The sequence below is a fragment of the Scyliorhinus torazame genome, chromosome 10 (assembly GCF_047496885.1).
Source record: "Scyliorhinus torazame isolate Kashiwa2021f chromosome 10, sScyTor2.1, whole genome shotgun sequence".
NCBI lineage: Eukaryota > Metazoa > Chordata > Chondrichthyes > Carcharhiniformes > Scyliorhinidae > Scyliorhinus > Scyliorhinus torazame.
In genome coordinates this window covers 170,268,388-170,288,864 of record NC_092716.1, presented here as the reverse complement: position 1 = coordinate 170,288,864, position 20,477 = coordinate 170,268,388, and the positions used below count along the sequence as shown (strand labels likewise).

General features: G+C 47.8%; 1 protein-coding gene across 4 annotated transcripts in view; it reads left to right on the top strand.

The window, feature by feature from the left end:
* Positions 1-20,477, top strand: part of LOC140431032 (protein phosphatase 1 regulatory subunit 12A-like) — a 349,337-nt gene that overhangs the window by 198,901 nt on the left and 129,959 nt on the right. For 3 of the 4 annotated variants that reach the window (XM_072518928.1, XM_072518930.1, XM_072518931.1), the window contains exons 7-9: positions 6,351-6,436; positions 14,392-14,561; positions 17,975-18,078. In XM_072518928.1, the coding sequence (XP_072375029.1) occupies positions 6,351-6,436; positions 14,392-14,561; positions 17,975-18,078 (360 nt within the window). The remainder of the gene's footprint in view (positions 1-6,350; positions 6,437-14,391; positions 14,562-17,974; positions 18,079-20,477) is intronic. The other variant, XM_072518929.1, reaches the window with a different exon arrangement.

Sequence of the window (20,477 nt, the reverse complement as noted above, 5' to 3'; positions counted from 1 at the left end):
GGGGGAACCACTGGACATTGCAGGAACTACAATGACCCCTGTTGTCTATGGACACCAGGAAGGGCGTTTCCCACTTATCGTGGTGCGGCCATGGGCCCAGACTGTTGGGTCGGGACTGGTTGCGCCATTTGTGTTTGCAATGGCAGCACATCCTCCAAACAGTTTCTGAAGGGTTGACTGAGGTGCTGGGACGATACCCAGATGTATTCCAGCCTGGTTTGGGGAAAATAAAAGGGGCCGTATCCCGTATCCAAGTTGAATCAGGAGCCACGCCGCGCTATTTCCGGGCGCGCCCAGTGCCTTACGCCTTGCTCGAGAAGGTAGAAGGGGAGCTCACTCGTTTGGAGAGTTTGGGTATTATCAGGCCCGTCTGTTTTGCTGACTGGGCAGCACCAATTGTACCTGTAATGAAGCCAGATGCCACAGTTCGTTTGTGTGGCGACTATAAACTTACAGTGAATACGGTTTCCCGACTCGACCGATATCCAATGCCTCGCATAGAGGATCTCTATGCGAAACCTGCAGGTGGACTCTCGTTCACAAAATTAGATATGAGTCACGCCTACCTGCAGTTGGAGCTGGACCCTGCCTCCCGACCATATGTAACGATTAATACACACCGGGGCCTGTATGAATATACACGGTTGCCCTTTGGAGTATCCTCTGCCTGCGCAATTTCTCAACGTGTTATGGAGGGTATTTTGAGAGGTTTACCACGTGTGGCTGTCTACCTAGATGACGTTTTGATTACAGGGACGTCGGAGCAGGAACATTTGGAAAATCTGGAGGCTGTCCTTAGATGCCTTTTGGAGGCTGGAGTCTGTTTACGTCGCACAAAGTGCGTATTTCAGGCAAAGGAAGTAGTCTACCTAAGTTATCGGGTGGACCGCGAAGGTCTGCACCCCGTCGCAGAGAAGGTGCGTGCAATTCGACATGCCCCCGGCCCGACTGACACTTCGCATCTTCGTTCTTTTCTCGGTCTCGTAAACTATTACGGGAAGTTTCTCCCCAATCTGGCAACTACGCTGGCCCCTTTGCACCTTCTGCTAAAGAAAAATCACACCTGGGTTTGGGGTCAGCCGCAAGAAACCGCTTTCCGGCGGGTAAAGCAACAATTGTCGTCGTCTGGGTTACTAGCCCACTATGTTCCTGGAAAGCCTTTGCTCGTCACATGTGATGCATCCCTGTATGGTATTGGGGCCGTCCTGTCCCACAAGTTGGAGAACGGGGCCGAACGACCGATACCTTTCGCCTCCTGCACATTGACTGCAGCGGAGAAAAAGTACGCGCAGATCGAGAAGGAGGGCCTGGCAGTGGTTTTTGCGGTGAAACGCTTCCACCAGTACGTGTACGGCCGCCATTTCACTATTGTGACTGATCATAAGCCCCTGCTGGGACTTTTCAGAGAGGATAAGCCATTACCGCCCATTGCTTCTGCACAGATCAAGCGCTGGGCTTTGTTGCTTGCTGCATATGAGTATTCTCTGGAGCACAAACCAGGTACGCAGATAGCAAATGCCGACGGACTGAGCCGAGTGCCTTTATCGACCGGCCCCATGTCGACCCCCACGACAGGTGAGGTGGTTGCAACCTGCGCACTGCCCACACCTATCCTCTGCCAGTCCTGTCAAAGGTTTGGCACATACTCCTGTATAGTGGGCAGCATAGACAGCTCCCAGGCGAGTTGCGGGCATTTTCCTCCAAGCTGTCAGAATTCAGCGTGGAAGACGGCATCCTCTTGTGGGGGACGCGTGTGATTGTCCCGGAAAAAGGCCAGGAGCTGATACTATCAGACTTGCACAATGGGCATCCAGGCGTGACCAAAATGAAAATGTTGGCCCGGAGTTATGTCTGGTGGCCAGGCCTCGACACCGACATTGAGAAGGTGGCCCAAAACTGCTCCATTTGCCAGGAGCATCAGAAGCTTCTGCCGGCCGCGCCCCTACATCACTGGGAATGGCCAGGGCGGCCTTGGGCACGCAGATTTCGCAGGCCCTTTTCAAGGATCCATGTTCCTTCTACTAATTGACGCCCAGTCCAAATGGCTAGAGGTGCGTAAGATGCAGGGGACAACGTCCTGCGCAACAATTGAAAAGATGCGTTTATCGTTTAGTACGAATGGCCTCCCCGAGGTGCTGGTCACGGATAACGGCACTCCATTCACGAGTGAGGAGTTTGCGAGGTTCACGAAGATGAACGGCATCCGCCATATCCGCACTGCCCCTTACCACCCGGCTCCAAATGGGTTGGCAGAGCGCGCAGTGCAGACATTCAAAAGAGGCCTAACGAAGCAGTCTTCCGGATCAATGGACACGAGACTGGCTCGCTTTTTGTTTACGTACAGGACCACCCCCCATGCAGTGACTGGGGTAGCTCCCGCAGAACTCCTAACGGGCCGGAGACTTCGCACCCGCCTTGGTATGGTTTTCCCGGACATTGGCGCAAAAGTACGCCGCACACAAGAACGGCAGGCACAGGGATTTTCTCAGCAACGGCCGATTCGGCAGTTTGCGCCCGGTGACCCAGTGTTCATTCGGAATTTTGCTGGTGGTGCGCAATGGGTTCCTGGTGTAATCTTTCGCCAAACGGGCCCTATATCTTACCAGGTGCAAGCCAAGGGTCGTCTCCAGCGAAAACATGTAGGCCACGTTCGGTCCAGAAGACCATCCCCTCAAAAGATTCCCCGCCCCCGGAACTCATTTCAACAGCCGCAGAGACCAGAGACAAGGGAAGGTAGTCCTCACAATCTTCCACTGGTGCCTCACTCGAAGCCTGCGCAGGTCGTTACGGGACCGAATGGAGATAGAGACGCTGACATGACGGAGGCAGCAGACTCTGACTCCGAGATGGAGACACAGGATGCATCAGAGGGGGAATCCTTGGGTCCACGGGCCGTGGATGAACAACCGCGCCGTTCATCACGGAAGCGCCAGTCTCCGTCTCGTTACACGCCGCCTGATCCAGCGCCGCGTGCAAATGGTGTCCGGCCTGCGGCCAAACGAGTCCGACGCCCTCCTTCGCCAGGGTCTTCGGTGGATTCCTTGGACTTTGGGGGGGGAGGGATGTTATAACCTGCCTACTTACCATTGGCTGGGGACTAATGACTATCCCACAATCCTGTGGGAGTATGAGCTTCCCCAATGAGGGGGGCGGAGAAACCACGAGTAAACTCCTAGTATAAATAAGCTGGCCCGTTCAGGAACCAGCAGGAAGGAGTATGTAGCAAGGGAAGTTACTGCTACTGTTATGTATCTATGTTATAGTAAATAAATGTTATTACTTTGTATCCTTAAAACTCGTGCTGGATTCTTCGTGGCCCTTACAAAAGATGGTTTGGGATGGAGTGAGGAGGGTGTGGTCAGCTTGGGCCCTATCTGATGAACGTTATAATGACCCTCCTCCAGCCACTGCCTGCCATTCACAATTAGTAAGAGGAAACCATTGCTGGTACTACTAATGCTGTAACAGGAAACATCTTTCCAAGGACTATCTACCTTCATCGTCTGACAGCAACATTGGTAAAATCCATTCCACCGCCCACCAACCTAGTTCCTAAACCTGTTCAGGATTGCTGTAAAATCCTACATTTTGACATTAACTAACGTTGAGTGATTGTTTATTTTATAAATTTCTTTGAGAAAGAATTATATCCTTCAAGTTCATGACTAATTTATTTTAAACTGGTTGATGGGATTTTGGGCCTTCATTCGTTTCTATTTCGAGGCCCTCATCAATCTTATTCTGATCCCCTTTTCTCCTGGTTACTGCAGGGTTGGCCTCTTTCCTGTCAAACTAGGCGATTGTTGGCTGTGTGTGGGAAGCAAAGAGAAAAAAAATCAACATTCCTTTTGTAATGAGATTTTCTTTTGATCAAATTTTGGGATGATTATACAGTTTAAATGTATGACCTGTGAGTACAACAGACGATTTACTTTTTATTGAACTTGTGCTGTGATTGACCTGAGGCTGCTGGATAGGACTTTGGAATTAGGAGTCTTTCTCCATAAACTGATATATTCTGTATCTCTTACCTCTGACTCAGAAGTCTGGGCATTCAAATCCCTTTCCAGAGACACAAGCACATAATCCAAACTGGCACTTTGCAATACTGAAGAGAGTGCTGTAAAGTCTGAGGTGTCAGCTTTCAGATGAAACATTAAATCAAAGGCTCTATCGGCTGTTTCAGGTAGACATAAAAATCCTATGACTACTACTTAAGGATAGCAGGGGAGTCCGACAATATTTATTCCTCAACCAATGCCTAACATAGATTATCTGGTCGTTATCTTGTTGTTTTTCTTTGGGACCTTGCTGTTTGCAAATTGGGTAGCAAATTTCCGACATTACAATGATTACACTTCAAAAATATTTAATCAGATCTATAGTGTTTTAGGACAACCTGAAGTCATGAAGAGTGCTGCATATATGAATGCAAGTAATCTTTGGTTTATCTGATTTGGGAGTGTTTGGCTCAACATGATTGATATTTGCTCCACTTTGGTGTAAATGGATGGCATTTCTGCGTACATACACTGTACTGCAGGGGTGGTTAGGGCAGGATAGGCTTTGCCACTGGCTTCATTGCAGCAGCATCACCAACAGTTACAATTTTGCAGCACCAAATTGGAGCCAGAAAATCAATAGAAGGTAGGCCAAGATGTGAAGTTTATTTTTTTTTACTGGCAAACCTGAGGCTCCAGCTCTGATAAACCACTTCAGGAAACTATTGCTGTGAATGAGAATGTGAATGTTGACCAGGTTACTGATTGGTGCATTGGGAATGTGGGCAATGCCTCTTTAAAATGTATCTTTCACTAATCAATATGGAGTAGCCTTGTTGGCAATCCATATTTATCCATCTCTTCCTGCCTTGGGGCTGGGTCAGAATTATACTTTCCACCTGACTTTGGCAAAGATCTGGCAACAGACATCTTACCCAACATTTTGGAGTTAAATAAGCATGGGAAGGTGCAGTGTCACTGCCTGATATTCCCAATCTTCACTATCGGAAATCACTGAGGGCTCAATGTCTCCTCACAATTGCATGAGAAGATGGCAAGCAATAAGATACGAACTGCACCTTGGTCTCGTCAGCTTTGGGTTGTTAATTTGCATTTCCCTTTTTCCAGTGAGGAGGGGCTGCCCCTGATTGTCAGACCTGTAATAGCATGTAGGCCACCTTGCCCAGCAGTTATAGATACTCAAGAACAAAGGCTCAGCTAGATATAAGCAGTCAGGAGAAGGGCATGTCTTTATTTTTAGAGCATATGGGAAGTGGGGAGTAAGCCATGCCAAAAATAAATTGTGAAGGATGGGGAACAGTTCAAGATAAGCGGATGACGATGATTCCCCCATTCATTTTCTAATTATCTGGTGATACCGCACAGATCCATGTGACATTTTAAAATATTTACCTATCTCTTTTTTTCTTCCCTACTTCCTGGTTTCCCATTGGTTAGCCAAGCAGTTGGATGGACAAGCTGCTTCCAGACTACTGCTGGTGCACAACGTGCCAACTCACTCCCAATTGCTTTTTTTTGTGTGTGTCGATAAGTGCTTAGTGCTGCATCTGGCACTGTTACCAGTCACTTGGCACCAGGGATGGTGCCTTGTTGGTAGGCTGAAAAACTGAAACTCCTGCCAATTTGGAATCAGGGTAACAAGATAGTTCCAATGAAACCCAGCTCCGTGGCATCCCTGCAGAAGAATTTACTTGCTGTTGCCTGAGGTCCACAAGCATCAAGTTGGGGCTGTTTGGGAGGCAGTGATTTATTGTTTGTGTAAGAGTGACGACCCATTGGGTGCACATGCTGCTGGATAAGAAGTAAGGATTCTATCATCCCGAAATGCCAGAGAGATTCATGTCCCTCCTGGCCGTGAGAATCAGGACTTGTTTATCCATAAGGGGTTTCAGTGGAGAAAAGACCTCACGGGCTTCTGCTTCAACACAGCTCTTCAGGAATTATCAGTGAATCTCAGGAGAACAGTTCCGAAAGATGTCACTGCCCGATTCACTTCCACATTCATCATGCTGCTGAGTGAATCTGCATGTCGTTTTCTATTGCAATCTGATCCAAGTTACATAGGTTTTTCTCATTGGGGCTTATTATTGTTGCTTCAGTAACCAGTATTAATGATACCTTTGTGATTCAAGAGAGATTCTGACACCCGGGTTTGGAGTTGGGTGATCAGTTTTCTTCTTAATTGCAAAAGTCGGGAGAGTTGAGTTGGACCTGAGAGGCCATCTTGAATTCTTGTTCTTTCCACAGCTTTCTCCCGGAGTTGGACATTTATAAGCATATTAATTAAGTTCAATATTATATCTTCTTTCCTCTGGGGGCCAAAAACAGATAAAGATTGAGAAGGAGAAGCAAGCCAAGGCCTCACTGATTGAATTGCCGAATGCCTCACAACAGCTTTCGTCCAGGACCAGAAGGTTAGATCATGCTCAGTTTGTATCCATGATTCTACTTCAGCATGTCGACTCGCTGTTTGATGAGTGGGCCCATACCTACCGTAACACCACTGGATTCCCTTTTACCTGTGGGCACAATATTCACCAATCAGGAAACTGAGCTATTGCTTATAAACACTCCTCATTTCCTCCCCCACCCTTCCCCCCCCCCACACGCCCCCCCCCCCCACGGTTCCCCTCTTCTCTCCCCACTGGAACCTAGGAGCATTAGTGTCACTGAAAATCATTTTCAAAAATTATCATTTGTTTTGTCTTTAAAGTTTGTTTGCTGAGGTGTCAAATTCCCTGCTGTGGAATAGAAATGTTAAAATTTGATTGTCTGAGCAGAAGGTGATGGTCCAAATGTGGCAGAGCTCAGTGTGATGGCTGACCCCATCCATTTATGCTCAGTTAAGCGATTTTAAATGAAGCCGCACCAAATGAAGGTGAACTTTATTAGCTTTGGCCTACTTTTTAAAGTGGTAAGTGCACTGGGTGAGGAGATAACATTGGATTTCAAGCCATAGGGAGGCATTGACAATTATGGTGTCTGATACTGCATGCTCACAGGCTTTTACTTTTAATTTTAAATCTATTTTGAGGAGTTTTACTATATTTTATATTCTAATTATTTCCATACTTTTTTTGGTACTCCATTAATTTGCTTGAGATTTTCTAATTGGTGTGCATTGTTCCAGACGGATGCGTGTGATCTGCTCTCAGCAGCTCACTCTGGGCTCCAGCTGGTTTCATCTTAAGGTTTTCCCTGCCCCCTTGTCCCTGCTGGGATTTGGAACATCGATTCACGAGGGAATCATCATAACAAACAGAGCAAAAACACACATACCCACTCTAAGAATCGTGTGGGTTCCCTCCTTTCTAGATATCAACAGTCAGAATTCTTATCTAACTTGCACACAGCTGGCCACTCCTGTCAGCATCTTGAAATGGAGCTGTGGGAAAATCAGCTCTGGCCCTTTTCATTCATCATCTGGTAACTAGCTACGAGGCTGTATTGTTAGCAAACTGGAAGGGTACGTTTCCATCTCAGTGGATCCACGAGGGGTGGTGGGGGCTTGCATTGTTGCTGTAGGTGAAGGGACAGGGATGGATTTTGCAAAGCAAGGAAAATAAAGGATAAAATTGTGCTTGACAAAAATTGCAGCATAGTTGATGGACTAGGGATGTTTTATTTTCTCCGATCTGTACGGATGAAGCCAGTTTCTCGTGCTCCCTTGTTAAGTGGCAGCTGCCAGATGCAGCTAGTGTGTGGAGCTGAAGATGTGCTGGGCATCGTGTGTGTGAGTGTGTTGCTGTTCTAATATTCAGAGTACAATGCAGCCCTCTTTCAATTGAGATTGCAGTTTCAGAAAAGAAAATGAAGGAAATCAAGCAGCTTTTTGCTGCAATTCTGAAAATGCAGGGGAGATGAAATATTGGAGCTCCCTTTTCTCCCACGAGATAACTGCAGTTTTTAAAGTATGCTAATAACATCCAGTGGTAGTTTCATGTACTGCAGTAATCTCTCCACCCAAGCCTTCTGCAAAATAACATTGAGTGCCAGCAAATCCATCCTAACGAAGATCATGGACAATCAACTGCCTCACTGACAGCTTGGCACTAAGTCAGAAAGTTGTGTGCTCAAGCCCCACTCTAGGACTTGAACGCATAATCTCAGCTGACGCTAATGTACACTATTGAGGAAGTCCTGCATTGTAAGAATTATTGTCCCTCGGGATGGTATTTTAAACCGAGCTCCTTTCTGCCTGTCCCACTGATGCCTGTGCCAAATTACAGGTATTTCATTTCAAAGTGATCCATTGTATACAAAATCCAAGGGGATGTATTTGGGAGCCATAAGAGAACAAGTGCAAATCTTTTCCCTTCAGCCATGGGTCTTACTCAAGTGCTTTAACCTCTTTAGGAAATATCCTGCTCATTATTTCCTTCTCACTCCTCTCTGAGCCTGCCAAAATACCCGAATGCCCTCCCAACCTTCCATCTAATTTGATGCTTGATGTGAGATTTCTGTGCACTCGCAAACTCTGAAAGCTACGCAGTTTATGCAGTCCTTCAATCCTCAATTCTGTTCTTAAAGCATCTTTGGCGATGTTCTCTCTATTTCTCCCCAGCTATTTATTTCCGTTAGCCAGCTGAGCTACTGGAAGGAATCTTACCTATTTTTTAATTAAGAATATTCATAGAAACAACATTAGTTGGGGGTGAATTCTACATCTCCTTTGCTCCATTATGAAAATGAAGATCCCTTCAAGCCTGGAGACTTGCTCATACCGGGTTAACTATTTTCCTAATTCTGTACTCAAATTCCGTCACGGGCTATCAGGGAGGCAAAGGCTAAAACGGCGGCATCTCTCATCCCCTGGACTCACAGGTCTTCCGACACCCCAAATATCGCCACCTCTGGACTCGGGACCACCTCCACACCCAGCACCTTGGACATCACATCCCAGAACCCCTGCTGAACCCCTCAATCCTGGACAAGCCTAGAACACGTGGATGTGATTCGCGGGCCTCTCTGCGCACTGCCCACACCTATCCTCTGCCACTATAAAGAACCTACTCATCCTCGCCATCATCATATGAACCCTATGAACCACCTTGAACTGGGTGAGGCTTAGCCTTGCACATGACAAGGCGCGTTTACCCTCTGTAAGGCCTCCGCCCACGTCTCAGCCCCCACCTCCCTTCCCACCTCTTTCTCCCACTTACGCTTAATATCCCCCACCAGGGCTCCCTCCCACTCCGTCAATTCCTTATAGAGACCTGGCACCTTCCCCTCCCCAATTTTGTCCTGCGACAGCACCTTGTCCTCTAACTCCAGGGACAGCAACCCAGGAAAGGACAGCACCTCTCACCTTCCAAAGTCCCGAACCTGAAGGTATCTAAAGCCATTCCCACTGGGAAGTCATACTCTTCCACCTGGTCCTCTAACTTAGAAAAGTTGCCCCCTATCAACAGCTCGCCAAAGCGCTCAATCCTCGCCTGCCGCCACATCCTAAAGCTCACATCCAGCGCCGCCGATGCAGACCTATGATTGTTACAAATCGGTGCCCACACCGAGACACCCTCCAGCTCCAGATGCTGCCGCCACTGCCTCCACACTCTCAGGGCCGACCACTGGGCTCATGTCGTACCTAGCCAGCAAGAACGGTAAAGGCACCTACAAAACCCTTGAACACGTACCCCTATAAGATGCCGGTTTCATCTGTCCCACACTAACCCCTCCCCTGCGGCCGATTTCTAACCATTGCAATGTTCGCCGCCCAGTAGTAATGCATCATATTCGGTAACGCCGGAGAATCGGCGGACCGGCATAATCGCAGCATCGCGTGAATCGCGCCCCCACCTCCCCCTCCCCACCTTCCCCCTCCCTCCCTCCCCCCTCCCAGCTCCCCATCTCCCCCTCCCCTTCCCCTACAGGGGGCCAGCACGGCGCTGGAGCGGTTCACGCCGCTCCAGCCTCCCATTCCAGCGGGAGCTGTGCACCGCACCATCCCGGGCATGCGCGGTGGCCTCCCACAACGTTCCGGCCCCGACGCAACATCGTGCGGGAGTTCAGGGGCTGGCGCGTAAGAAAATAAGCCCAGGGAGCGAAAGGCCGGCCCGTCGATTGGTGGGCCCCAATGGCGGGCCAGACCCCATCGGAGGCACCCCCTGGGTCAGAGCCCCCCTCACCACCCCCCCCCCCCTCCCCCACAGGCCGCCCCCCCGGCCCTGCGTGCAGAGTTCCCGCCGGCTGCGACCAGGTGTGGACGGTGCCAGCGTGACTCTGCCTTTTTGGAGCGGCCGCTCGGCCCATGCGGGCCAGAGAATCGGCGGCCCGGCCGCGGAGAGCGGCGCCGCGCTAAACACACCGGCGTCAATGGCGCCGATTCTCCGCTCCGAGGAGAATCACATGCCGGGGCAGCGTGGCGAGGTTGCGGGAATTCTCAGGCCCGGCGCGGGGCTGGGAGAATCCCGCCCAGGACACTTCTGATGAACGGCCATTCGTTTTTCCCAGATCTTTTCTCATCTTTACAAATGGATATCACTCCACTGTGTGCATGTTTCACATCACTGTCCTAATGTACATAATGTGAAATTTATTGAACATTAAAAGCAATCTACTAAATTGAACCAGATCAATATACTCGCATCAATATCCTCCATGGTAATCACTGAACCATTTAATAGTGTCTGTTAATTATTCAGTTTTAATACAACTGCTATATTATTTATAAATAATGTGAAGTCAGCAGCAAAACTAAAGTAAATTTTGCACAACTCTGGTCCTAAACTCTCCTGGGATCTTTCCCATTTATCATCCCCCATCCCTTCTTCATGACACGCTTTCCAGTCCAGCTACTTTACCCACCAATTGTGCAGGGTAACTTAATCTTCTTCACAAACCTCAGATGTGAAACATTCCCAAATGTCTTCTGCAAATCCGATAACTTCCCGTACCAGCCTCCCCGAACAGGCGCCGGAATGTGGCGACTAGGGGCTTTTCACAGTAACTTCATTTGAAGCCTACTTGTGACAATAAGCGATTTTCATTTCATTTCATTTCAACTTGGCTGCACAAAGAATTCCAGTAGGTCTGTGAATCATTGCGTTGTTGCTTCATAATCCTTGCGCTTCAGTGATTTACCTGCCTATCTATTTTTCTTCCTCTGTATTCTGTTGTTTCTAATGGACTCATTGCTCCGAAGAGTGATCCACCTTTTCATCATCTACTCAGGGCCCATCCTGCCACAATATCCTGCTCCTTTTTCTAAACCTCATAACTGTTTCTTCCGTGGATCTTTTAAAATATTCTACATATCGATTGTCATGATTAATCAACGTCTGCAGCATCACATTGTGTGACTGCCACTTGGCAAGGCAAAGTAAATGAACCTTGGACTATTGTCTAGTAATTTCTGTGTTCCTGTATTAAAATTTTAAAAATGATTTCGAAAAAGTGAGAGGCATTAAATTTCTACTCCAAACATATTGATCATCGGGGTGATGCTAAGGAAGGTAAATACTGCAAAGCAGGGAGCGTTGCAGTAACCGTGCATTGATGAGGAATGTACTGTGTGCTGAGCCCTGGCCACGTACAGGTTGATTGGAAGTCGGCTGTATTGTATTAGCTTCATCACTGGACAAAGAGAGTGAGCCTCACCCAGTAAAATGTGTGAAAACTGTCCTCTGGGCCCTTGGCAGGGGCTCAGTGATTGGTTTGTGCTTTGAGATCAAACAGGGTACAAAAGAACAACTCCAGCATTCCCTCACAAGTAGACTGCGACACTGGTTCAGCAGATGCTGCTCCTGCTTGACGTTGCAAAGAAAGACCATTTTTTTTTTTAAATCACAAAAGGATGTGACTAATAAATGAGCTAAGCCAAGAATGAAAGTGAGCATGAGAGACTATTACAATGCAATAGGGAGATGGGAGAATGTTGCAAGACACCAGAAGGCATCCAGGGAGTACATTACATAGAAATTAAGAGTTGTGAGTTGCCTCCTTGGAGAGAATTGGGAGTGTGTTACACGTAACATTGGAGAGCAGCAGACAATACAGGATAACAAAGTTCTCAATGTGTGACATAGTTTTTTTTAAAAAATGTTTTTATTCATGGTCAAGGAACGGTCGCCTGGAGAACCCCTGCAAGGACCCTCGCAAGGCAAACTTTTATCTTCTCCAACCTAAGAAACCCCGCCATGTTGTTGACCCAAGCCTCTACGCTTGGGGGCTTCGCGTCCCTCCACATTAACAAGAGCCTTCTCCGGGCTACCAAGGAGGCAAAGGCCAGACCTCCGGCCTCTTTCCACTCCTGCACTCACAGATCGTCCGGTACCCCAAATATCGCTATCCCCAGCTCGGTTTTACCCAAGTATCCAAGACCTTGGACATAGGCTTTGCGAAGCCCTTCCAAAATTCCATAAGCGCAGGGCATGTCCAAAACATATGGGCGTGGTTTGCTGGGCTCCCCGAACACCTCACACACCTGTCGTCCACCCCAAAAAACGTACTCATCCTCGCCCCTGTCATATGCGCCCTGTGCACCACTTTAAACTGGATCAGGCTGAGCCTGCTGCAAGATGAGGAGTAATTGACCATGCCCAGGGCTTCAGCCCATAGGCCCTCATCCAGCTCCTCCTCCCACTTGCCCTTCAGCGTCTCCAGCGAGGCTTCCTCCGCTTCCTGCAGCTCCTGGTATATCTCCGCTATCTTACCCTCCCCGACCCACACGCCCAAAATCACCCTGTCCTGTATCCTTCGGGCAGGCAGCAGCGGGATTCCCCTACCTGCTTTCTCACGAACGCCCGAACCTGCATATACCGAAAGGCATTTCCCGGAGGTAACCCAAATTTCACCTCCAGCGCCCTCAGACTGGCAAAAGTCCCATCGATGAATAAATCCCCCATCCTTTTAATTCCCGCCCGGTGCCAGCTTAGGAACCCACCATCTATCCTACTTGGAGCGAACCTATGGTTGTCCAGTATCAGAGCACAGACTGAGGCCTCTACCTCCCCCTATGCCGTCTCCACTGCCCCCAAATCCTCAATGTCGCCGCCACCACCGGGCTCGTGGTATTCCGCATCGGTGGAAGCGGCAACGTTGCCGTCACCAGTGCCCCCAGACTAGTACCTATACAGGGTGCCGCCTCTAACCTTTTCCACGCAGCCCCTCCCTCCATTACCCACTTCCGAATCATAGACACATTCGCTGCCCAGTAATAGCTGCACAGGTTCGGCAGCGCCAAACCCCCCCCCCCCCCCGGACTGCGCTCCAAGAACAGCCCCTTGACTCTCGGGGTCTTATTTGCCCACACAAATCTCATAATGCTCCTTATTACCCGTTTAAAGAAGGCCCACGTTGAGCTGATATCCCGAGAAGTCTCCAAACTCCCTAAGGGTCTGCCTGACCTCCCCCATCCCCTCCACCGGATCCGCACTGTACAGCAGCAGGTCATCTGCATATAGTGAGACACGGTGCTCCCCCCCCCCCCCCACGAACCAACCCCCTCCAGTTTCTGGACTCCCTCAATGCCATGGCCAGAGGCTCAATCACCAGGGCAAAGAACAAGGGGGACAAAGGGCACCCCTGCCTTGTTCCACGGTACAACCGAAAATACCCTGACCGCAGCCGGTTCATAATCCTGGTGGCCAAAATTTTTCCAACAGCTTGGCATCCACATTGAGGAGCGAAATCGGCCCACAAGAGCCACACTGCAGTGGGTCCTTACCCCGCTTGAGGATAAGCAAGATCAAAGCCTGCAACATCGTCGGGGGAAGGATTCCCTTTTCCTTCGCCTCATTACAGGTTCTCAGCAACAACAGACCCAACAGCTCCGAGAACTTCCTGTAGAACTCAACCGGGAACCCATCCGGCCCCGGGGCTTTACCTGCCTGCATACTCCCCAAGCCCTGAACTAGCTCCTCCATCTCGATCGGGGCCCCCCAAATCCTCTACCCACCCTTCCTCCACTCTTGGAATGTGTGACATAGTTGATAGCAGTAAATGAAGATCATGCTTTCATGTGAGTCAGGGACAAAAATGCACATTGAATGAGAGGGCTCTGGGAATGTGTTCCACACAGGAAAATAGATCAGGTTAATGGAGCTGGGAATGCATTACTCATATTTGTAGAGTGGATAAGGATGTCACACAGAATAACAGACCATGACATCACATGAGAAAGTAGAGAGCTGGGAGAGAATTGTTTCAAAAGCTGTATGCAACATTGGAATTCTGTGTTAAGCTGGCCAGCCTTGCAGATCAGCACCCCCCCCCCCCCCCCCCAATTTGTAGAGTGCGCTGGAGAGTGGCTCCTTTATACCCTGTTTGAGTTTTGTGTCTAACCCTGAGAGATGGAACTTGCTGACCTTGTCCTGGGCTGCACGCATCACACTAACAGCCAACCAGAGCTAATCCGTTATCCCACCAGGACTTCTATTTCCCGTATGAGCAGCAAAGATAAAATCTCAATGCATGAGAAGGAGCGCAAGACATTAGAGTCTGTGATGTTGGAGCATGTCAATGACGAGGAAGACAGGAAGAAGTTGAATGGCTCAAGTTCTGAAGAGGAGATGCCATATGAAGCTGAGTCAGAAGCCGGTAAGTCAAAGGGTAATGACATCTGATTTCATTGGTTGTCATGTTGTGGGGGGCGGTTTAAGTACCTTTCCCTGACGATGAGTCATGGACGGGATGGTTTTCCATTATTTTCTGTTGCAATGGAATGGCGTTGATTTTCAATCCCAAGATCTCACCCACTTTAAGACCATGTATCCATGAGTTTCTCTGAAGAAGATACTTATTGAAATTCACAGTGAAGAGTAAAAATCAAGGACTAAGAGCAGAAGGAATCCATATTGCTCATTGAACCTGCTCTGCCACTCAATAAAGACATGGTTGAATTTCTACACCAGCTCCACTTTCCCACCCTATCTCCATATCCCTTGATTACCTTGGTGCACCAAAATCTCTTGATCTCAGTCTTGAGTTGTGGTGAGACTGCATCTGGAGTACTGTATGTGGTTGTGGTCTGCACAGTTAAGAAAGGAATGCAGCAAAGATTCACTCAGTTGGTCCCTGGGATATCCTTTGGGGAAGGAAACCTGTTTTATGATAGGCATAGTAAATTGGGGTATATTCTCTGGGATTTAGAAGGATGAGAGGCGATCTCATTGAAAGCTACAAAATTCTGATGGGGGCTTGATAAGGTAGATGCTGAGAGATCGTTTTCCCCTGGTTGGAAGTCTAAAACACGGAATTACAGGTCGATCACTTAGGATTGAACTGAGGAGAAGTTACTTCAAAGTATTGTGAATCTTTGGAATTCTCTAGGAGGATTGCGGATGATCCATAGATTTAAGGATGGGATAGACAGGTTTTTGGTCTCTCAGGGAATGAAGGGATATGGGGAGTGGGTGGCAAACTGGAGTTGAAGCCATGATCGTATTGAATGGTAGAGCAGGCTTGATGGGCCAAGTGCTCCTAATATTTCTTGTGTTGTGTTAATATATTCATAGTACGAAGTCTTACAACACCAGGTTAAAGTCCAACAGGTTTGTTTCGATGTCACTAGCTTTCGGAGCGCTGCTCCTTCCTCGGGTGAATATATACATATTATGAATACAATATATTCATAGACTGAGTATCCACAATCCTCTGGATGAAGAATTCAAAAGATTAGCAATTTTGAGCGAAGGAATTTCTCCTCATCTCAGCCCGTAGTGGCATTGTCACTGGATTAGTAATCCAGAGACCCAGGTTAATCCTCTCGGACCTGGGTTTGAATTCCACGATAGCAGATGGTGGAATTAAAATGTGGAATTAAAAGTCGAACGATGACCATGAAATGATTGTCGTAAAAATCCATCTGGTTCACTAATGATCTTTAGGGAAGGAACCATGCTGTCCTTACCTGGTCTGGCCTACATGTGACTCCTGATCCACATCAATGTGGTTGACTCTTAAATGCCCTCTGAAATGGCCCAGCAGGCCACTCAGTTGAATTCAACTGCGATAAAGTTAATACCACCCGGCATTGACCAAGGCGCAAACTCAGCCCTTTGACCCTGCAAAGTCCTCCTTACTAACATCTGGTAGCTTGTGTCAAGATGGAAAGAGCTGCCTCACAGACTTAGTCAAGCAACAGCCTGATGTAATCATATTCACGGGCGGCACAGTAGTTAGCACTGTTGCTTCACAGCGCCAGGGTCCCAGGTTTGATTCCTGGCTCGAGTCACTGTGCGGAGTTTGCACGTTCACCTGTGGGTTTCCTCCAGGTGCTCCGGTTTCTTCCCACAACTCCCGACAGACGTGCTGTTAGGTGAATTGGACATTCTGAATTCTCCCTCGGTGTACCCGAACAGGTGCTGGAATGTGGCGACGAGGGGATTTTCTCAGTAACTTCATTGCAGTGTTAATGTAAGCCTACTTGTGACACTAATAAATATCATGCCTTACAGACACTGTCCCAAACACAGCATCACCATCCCTGGGTATGATCCAGGAATGGTGATGTTGGTGTTTGGGACATTGTCTGTAAGGCTGTATACCACTGTGGCGGCACAGTGGTACACAGTCGGGACAGAGTTGCCCTGGAAGTCCTCAACATCAATTCTGGACCCCATGAAATCTAATAGCACCAGGTCAAACATGGGAGAGTAGGCCATTACTACTACATAACCCCCGTCTCCCAGCTGAGGAATTCGTACTCTATTAAATCCCTGTTGCACCCACTGATGTTCTAATCTGTGCAAACTCTGCGCCTCCCCCCTCAGTCACCAGTTAATAGCACCTTTCTGAACCACTTCTCTTGGCATTCGACATGATAGCTGATGGAGCACAGTGTAGCCAGAAGCATATTTAGCAAGAATGATAGCTCCTGGATCTGGAACTGGTGGTTTCTGAGAACAAAATACTTGTAACATTGAGGAAGATGAATTTACAGTTAAACCATACAAAACTTTGCTCTGAAAGAAGCAGCTTTTAACCTCAAAAGTGATCCTACCCTTACCCAATAAGCACACTGCCATTGATTCCAGTCTGTTGACCCACCAGCAGCAAGAAGGTTGACTTACACTGGCCTATCACAAACACAATAGCCTGATCAATCAACAGTAAAGCTCCCACTCAAACTCTTATCCTCCAATGTACTACCTCGGTCACCTGTTCCATTCATTCCTCCAGATGACGTACTGCCATCATGTGATTGGGCAAATGCGAGGAGGACATGATTGCCTTTCCTGCAACAACCCCCCCAGCCACCACCACCACCTCCAGGTAGCTGCCAGGCTAGGGCCTCAATGGAAGGCCTGTCCGATGTGGAAAGGTGCTGCTGAGCTCTGGAATTGGCACTTAAGTGGCACCCCAATTGCTCAAATCGGCAACTGCCTCTGTGGAGTTGGTTGTCAGTACCTGTGACAGCCTGCTTCAAACGGACAGAGGTGGGGACACATCAGACAACCGACCTTGTCCTCAACTTACATATCTTTCCTGTGCCCCTACACTCCTGATTCCTACCAACTCTGTTGGCCTGGTAAGAGTCCACGGTGTTCAAACTCCAGGATAGCAGGTGCCGAATAGATGGTAGCAAGAGTAGTGTTTGCCTGGTAGAGACCACATGAAAAGATTAGATTTGAGAACTGTACCCACACAGGGCTCTGATTGGCAGTGTGGGAAATTATGCAGGCCCTAGTGTGGGCCTTGACTTCTCCGACGATGGGGGATGATCCACTGCGTTGGGATAGCACAACCTGCATGGTAACTTTCTTTTAAAATATAAACACCAGTAGTGGGACCACTGCCATTAAGTGCATAATAATTTTGGATGGAAATTATTAACATGCCATAATTAATTTGTTTCTTCTATAATGTGGTTGTTAATGAGTGATGGAGCCAGTCACTTATAAGGGGCTTCAGATATAAATAACTTGTTGGGGTGGGATGAGAAACTCAAACGTAGCTCACTCTGACTTTCACTTGTTGACTGTTATTTGTGTCATCTTTTGGTTTGACAGAGAAAACAAAAGCCCGACTCGACATGAACAACCTCAGCACCAAACTGAACATGACTGACTCCAACTTTGCATCCTCCACCGCATCCAGTGGAGCCAGCAAGAGGGTACGTTACATGCGAGAAGGAGAAATGTTTGGCTCTTAAGTTTGGCTTCTTAGCACCATGTCCTGATCCAATGTTTTGTTTACCTGAATGGAGCCAGGTTCTGGTGGGATTGAAACTAGCGTGACTGTCCCTTGCGTAACATTTGACATTTTCTCCTTTTCTTCCAATTAAAGATCAAACAGAAATTCTAGAATTCCTATGAGGACTGTTACCTGCTTGCTTTGCAAATAATGTGCTGAGGATTTTGCTGCAATGGATACTGCACTGTTTCTGGTTAAGGGACTCTGCACTGTTACCTGTTTGGTTGGATCATGTAATGTTCCTTTTGTGAGAGATGCTGCATTTCATTGCAAGAAATGCTGCATTGCTTGCTGTGGCACTGTAGTTTCCTTTGAGGTGCGTCCCATTGCTTCCTAATGCACGGGGTGTGTTTTACTTATTATGTGGACTGTTACAAATTGCACGAAAGACTGTATTCTTTCATGTGAGCTGTTGTGGTAAGGCCCTGTACTATAGGTACAGGGGTAGTCCCTGCCTGCTGGCTCCACCCAGTAGGCGGAGTATAAATATGTGTGCTCCCCATACAGCAGCCATTTCGCCAGCTGCTGTAGGAGGCCACACATCTTAGTGTAATAAAGCCTCAGTTGTATTCAACTCTCGTCTTTGTGCAATTGATCGTGCATCAGCTGTGCCGCATTGTTCCATGTGAGCTGTGCCGCATTGTTCCATGTGAGCTGTGCCGCATTGTTCCATGTGAGCTGTGCCGCATTGTTCCATGTGAGCTGTGCCGCATTGTTCCATGTGAGCTGTGCCGCATTGTTCCATGTGAGCTGTGCCGCATTGTTTCATGTGAGCTGTGCCGCATTGTTTCATGTGAGCTGTGCCGCATTGTTTCATGTGAGCTGTGCCGCATTGTTTCATGTGAGCTGTGCCGCATTGTTTCATGGGAGCTGTGCTGCATTGTTTCATGTGAGCTGTGTCGCATTGTTTCATGTGAGCTGTGCTGCATTGTTTCATGGGAGCTGTGCCGCATTGTTTCATGGGAGCTGTGCCGCATTGTTTCATGTGAGCTGTGTCGCATTGTTTCATGGGAGCTGTGCCGCAGTGTTTCATGTGAGCTGTGTCGCATTGTTTCATGGGAGCTGTGCTGCATTGTTTCATGTGAGCTGTGTCGCATTGTTTCATGGGAGCTGTGCCGCAGTGTTTCATGGGAGCTTTGCTGCATTGTTTCAGGTGAGCTGTGCCGCATTGTTTCATGTGAGCTGTGCTGCATTGTTTCATGCGAGCTGTGCTGAGCTGTGTTGCGTTGATCCCATTTGCAAATGATGTAACACGGTTTCATGTTCTGTGAGTGTCTGTCTAATTTATAATGGATGCTGCATTGCCTGCCTTTCCAAGGAATATGAATATTGCTGAAAAGAGAGACACATTGCCAAAATACTTTATCTTGCACTCATCAGGACAAATGTAAGAATGCCAAATTTCAAATATCACAGTAGAAAAGGGGTGCTGACAGGTTGGCAAGTCGATTTGATTGGCCAAGATGTTGCCATCAAGAATGCAATGGGGGCACTATGTTTCCGAGCGATTCAAAAACATGTAAGACTTAAACATATTGCTTTTGCTTGCAGGGGGCAAGCATATGTCACTTCAAACAAACATAACTGAGCTGGGCTTATTGTATCTTAAATTGGTTGTTAGTGTAGCTATTAGCCACTCAGGATTGTTCAGCAAATGTTGCCTAATTGTGGAATCACATCTAACAGTAGATTTCTTTTGGAGGGTTTTGCATGTGCGGACTGGTTAAGTACAGTGTGCACTCTGCCCATCTCTCCTTCAGCCAGAGGAATGTTGTTTGCTTCAATGAGCCAATCATTAGGATCGATGTACCTGCCATCACACCAGCACTAAAATTTAAACATGATGCAATTGTACCGTGGACGGGCTACCTTTTTGTTGTTTTGCCAACGAGCCAAAAAATATTTTTCTCCTGTGGCATAAATTGTTGTGATTGTTTGAAATTTGCCATTCTTTTGTTTGTCCTGAGGAGTGCAAGACAAAATGCTTCAACATCATGTCTCTTTTCAGCAATCTTCAAGTTTTGTACTACTAAGCAAATGTTTCTAAGGAATAGTTCCTTCTGCAAGAGTCGTTGAATTACTTCCTGATATAACGATGTTGCAGTGATCCTTATGAGGGACGCAAACCAGTTTTTTTGCATTGAGGGATGCTGCAAATTGGCTGTGACAAAGAATGTTGCAATCAATGCTGTATTGCTTCCTCGTGTAGGGCATGTTGCCTCTTCCCATGAGGTGCGCTGCACTGTTTCATTTTGGAGGCTGCCTCAGTCTTGTTGTGCTAAAGGGATAGTGCCCTCTGACCTTTTGTGAGAGGTGACT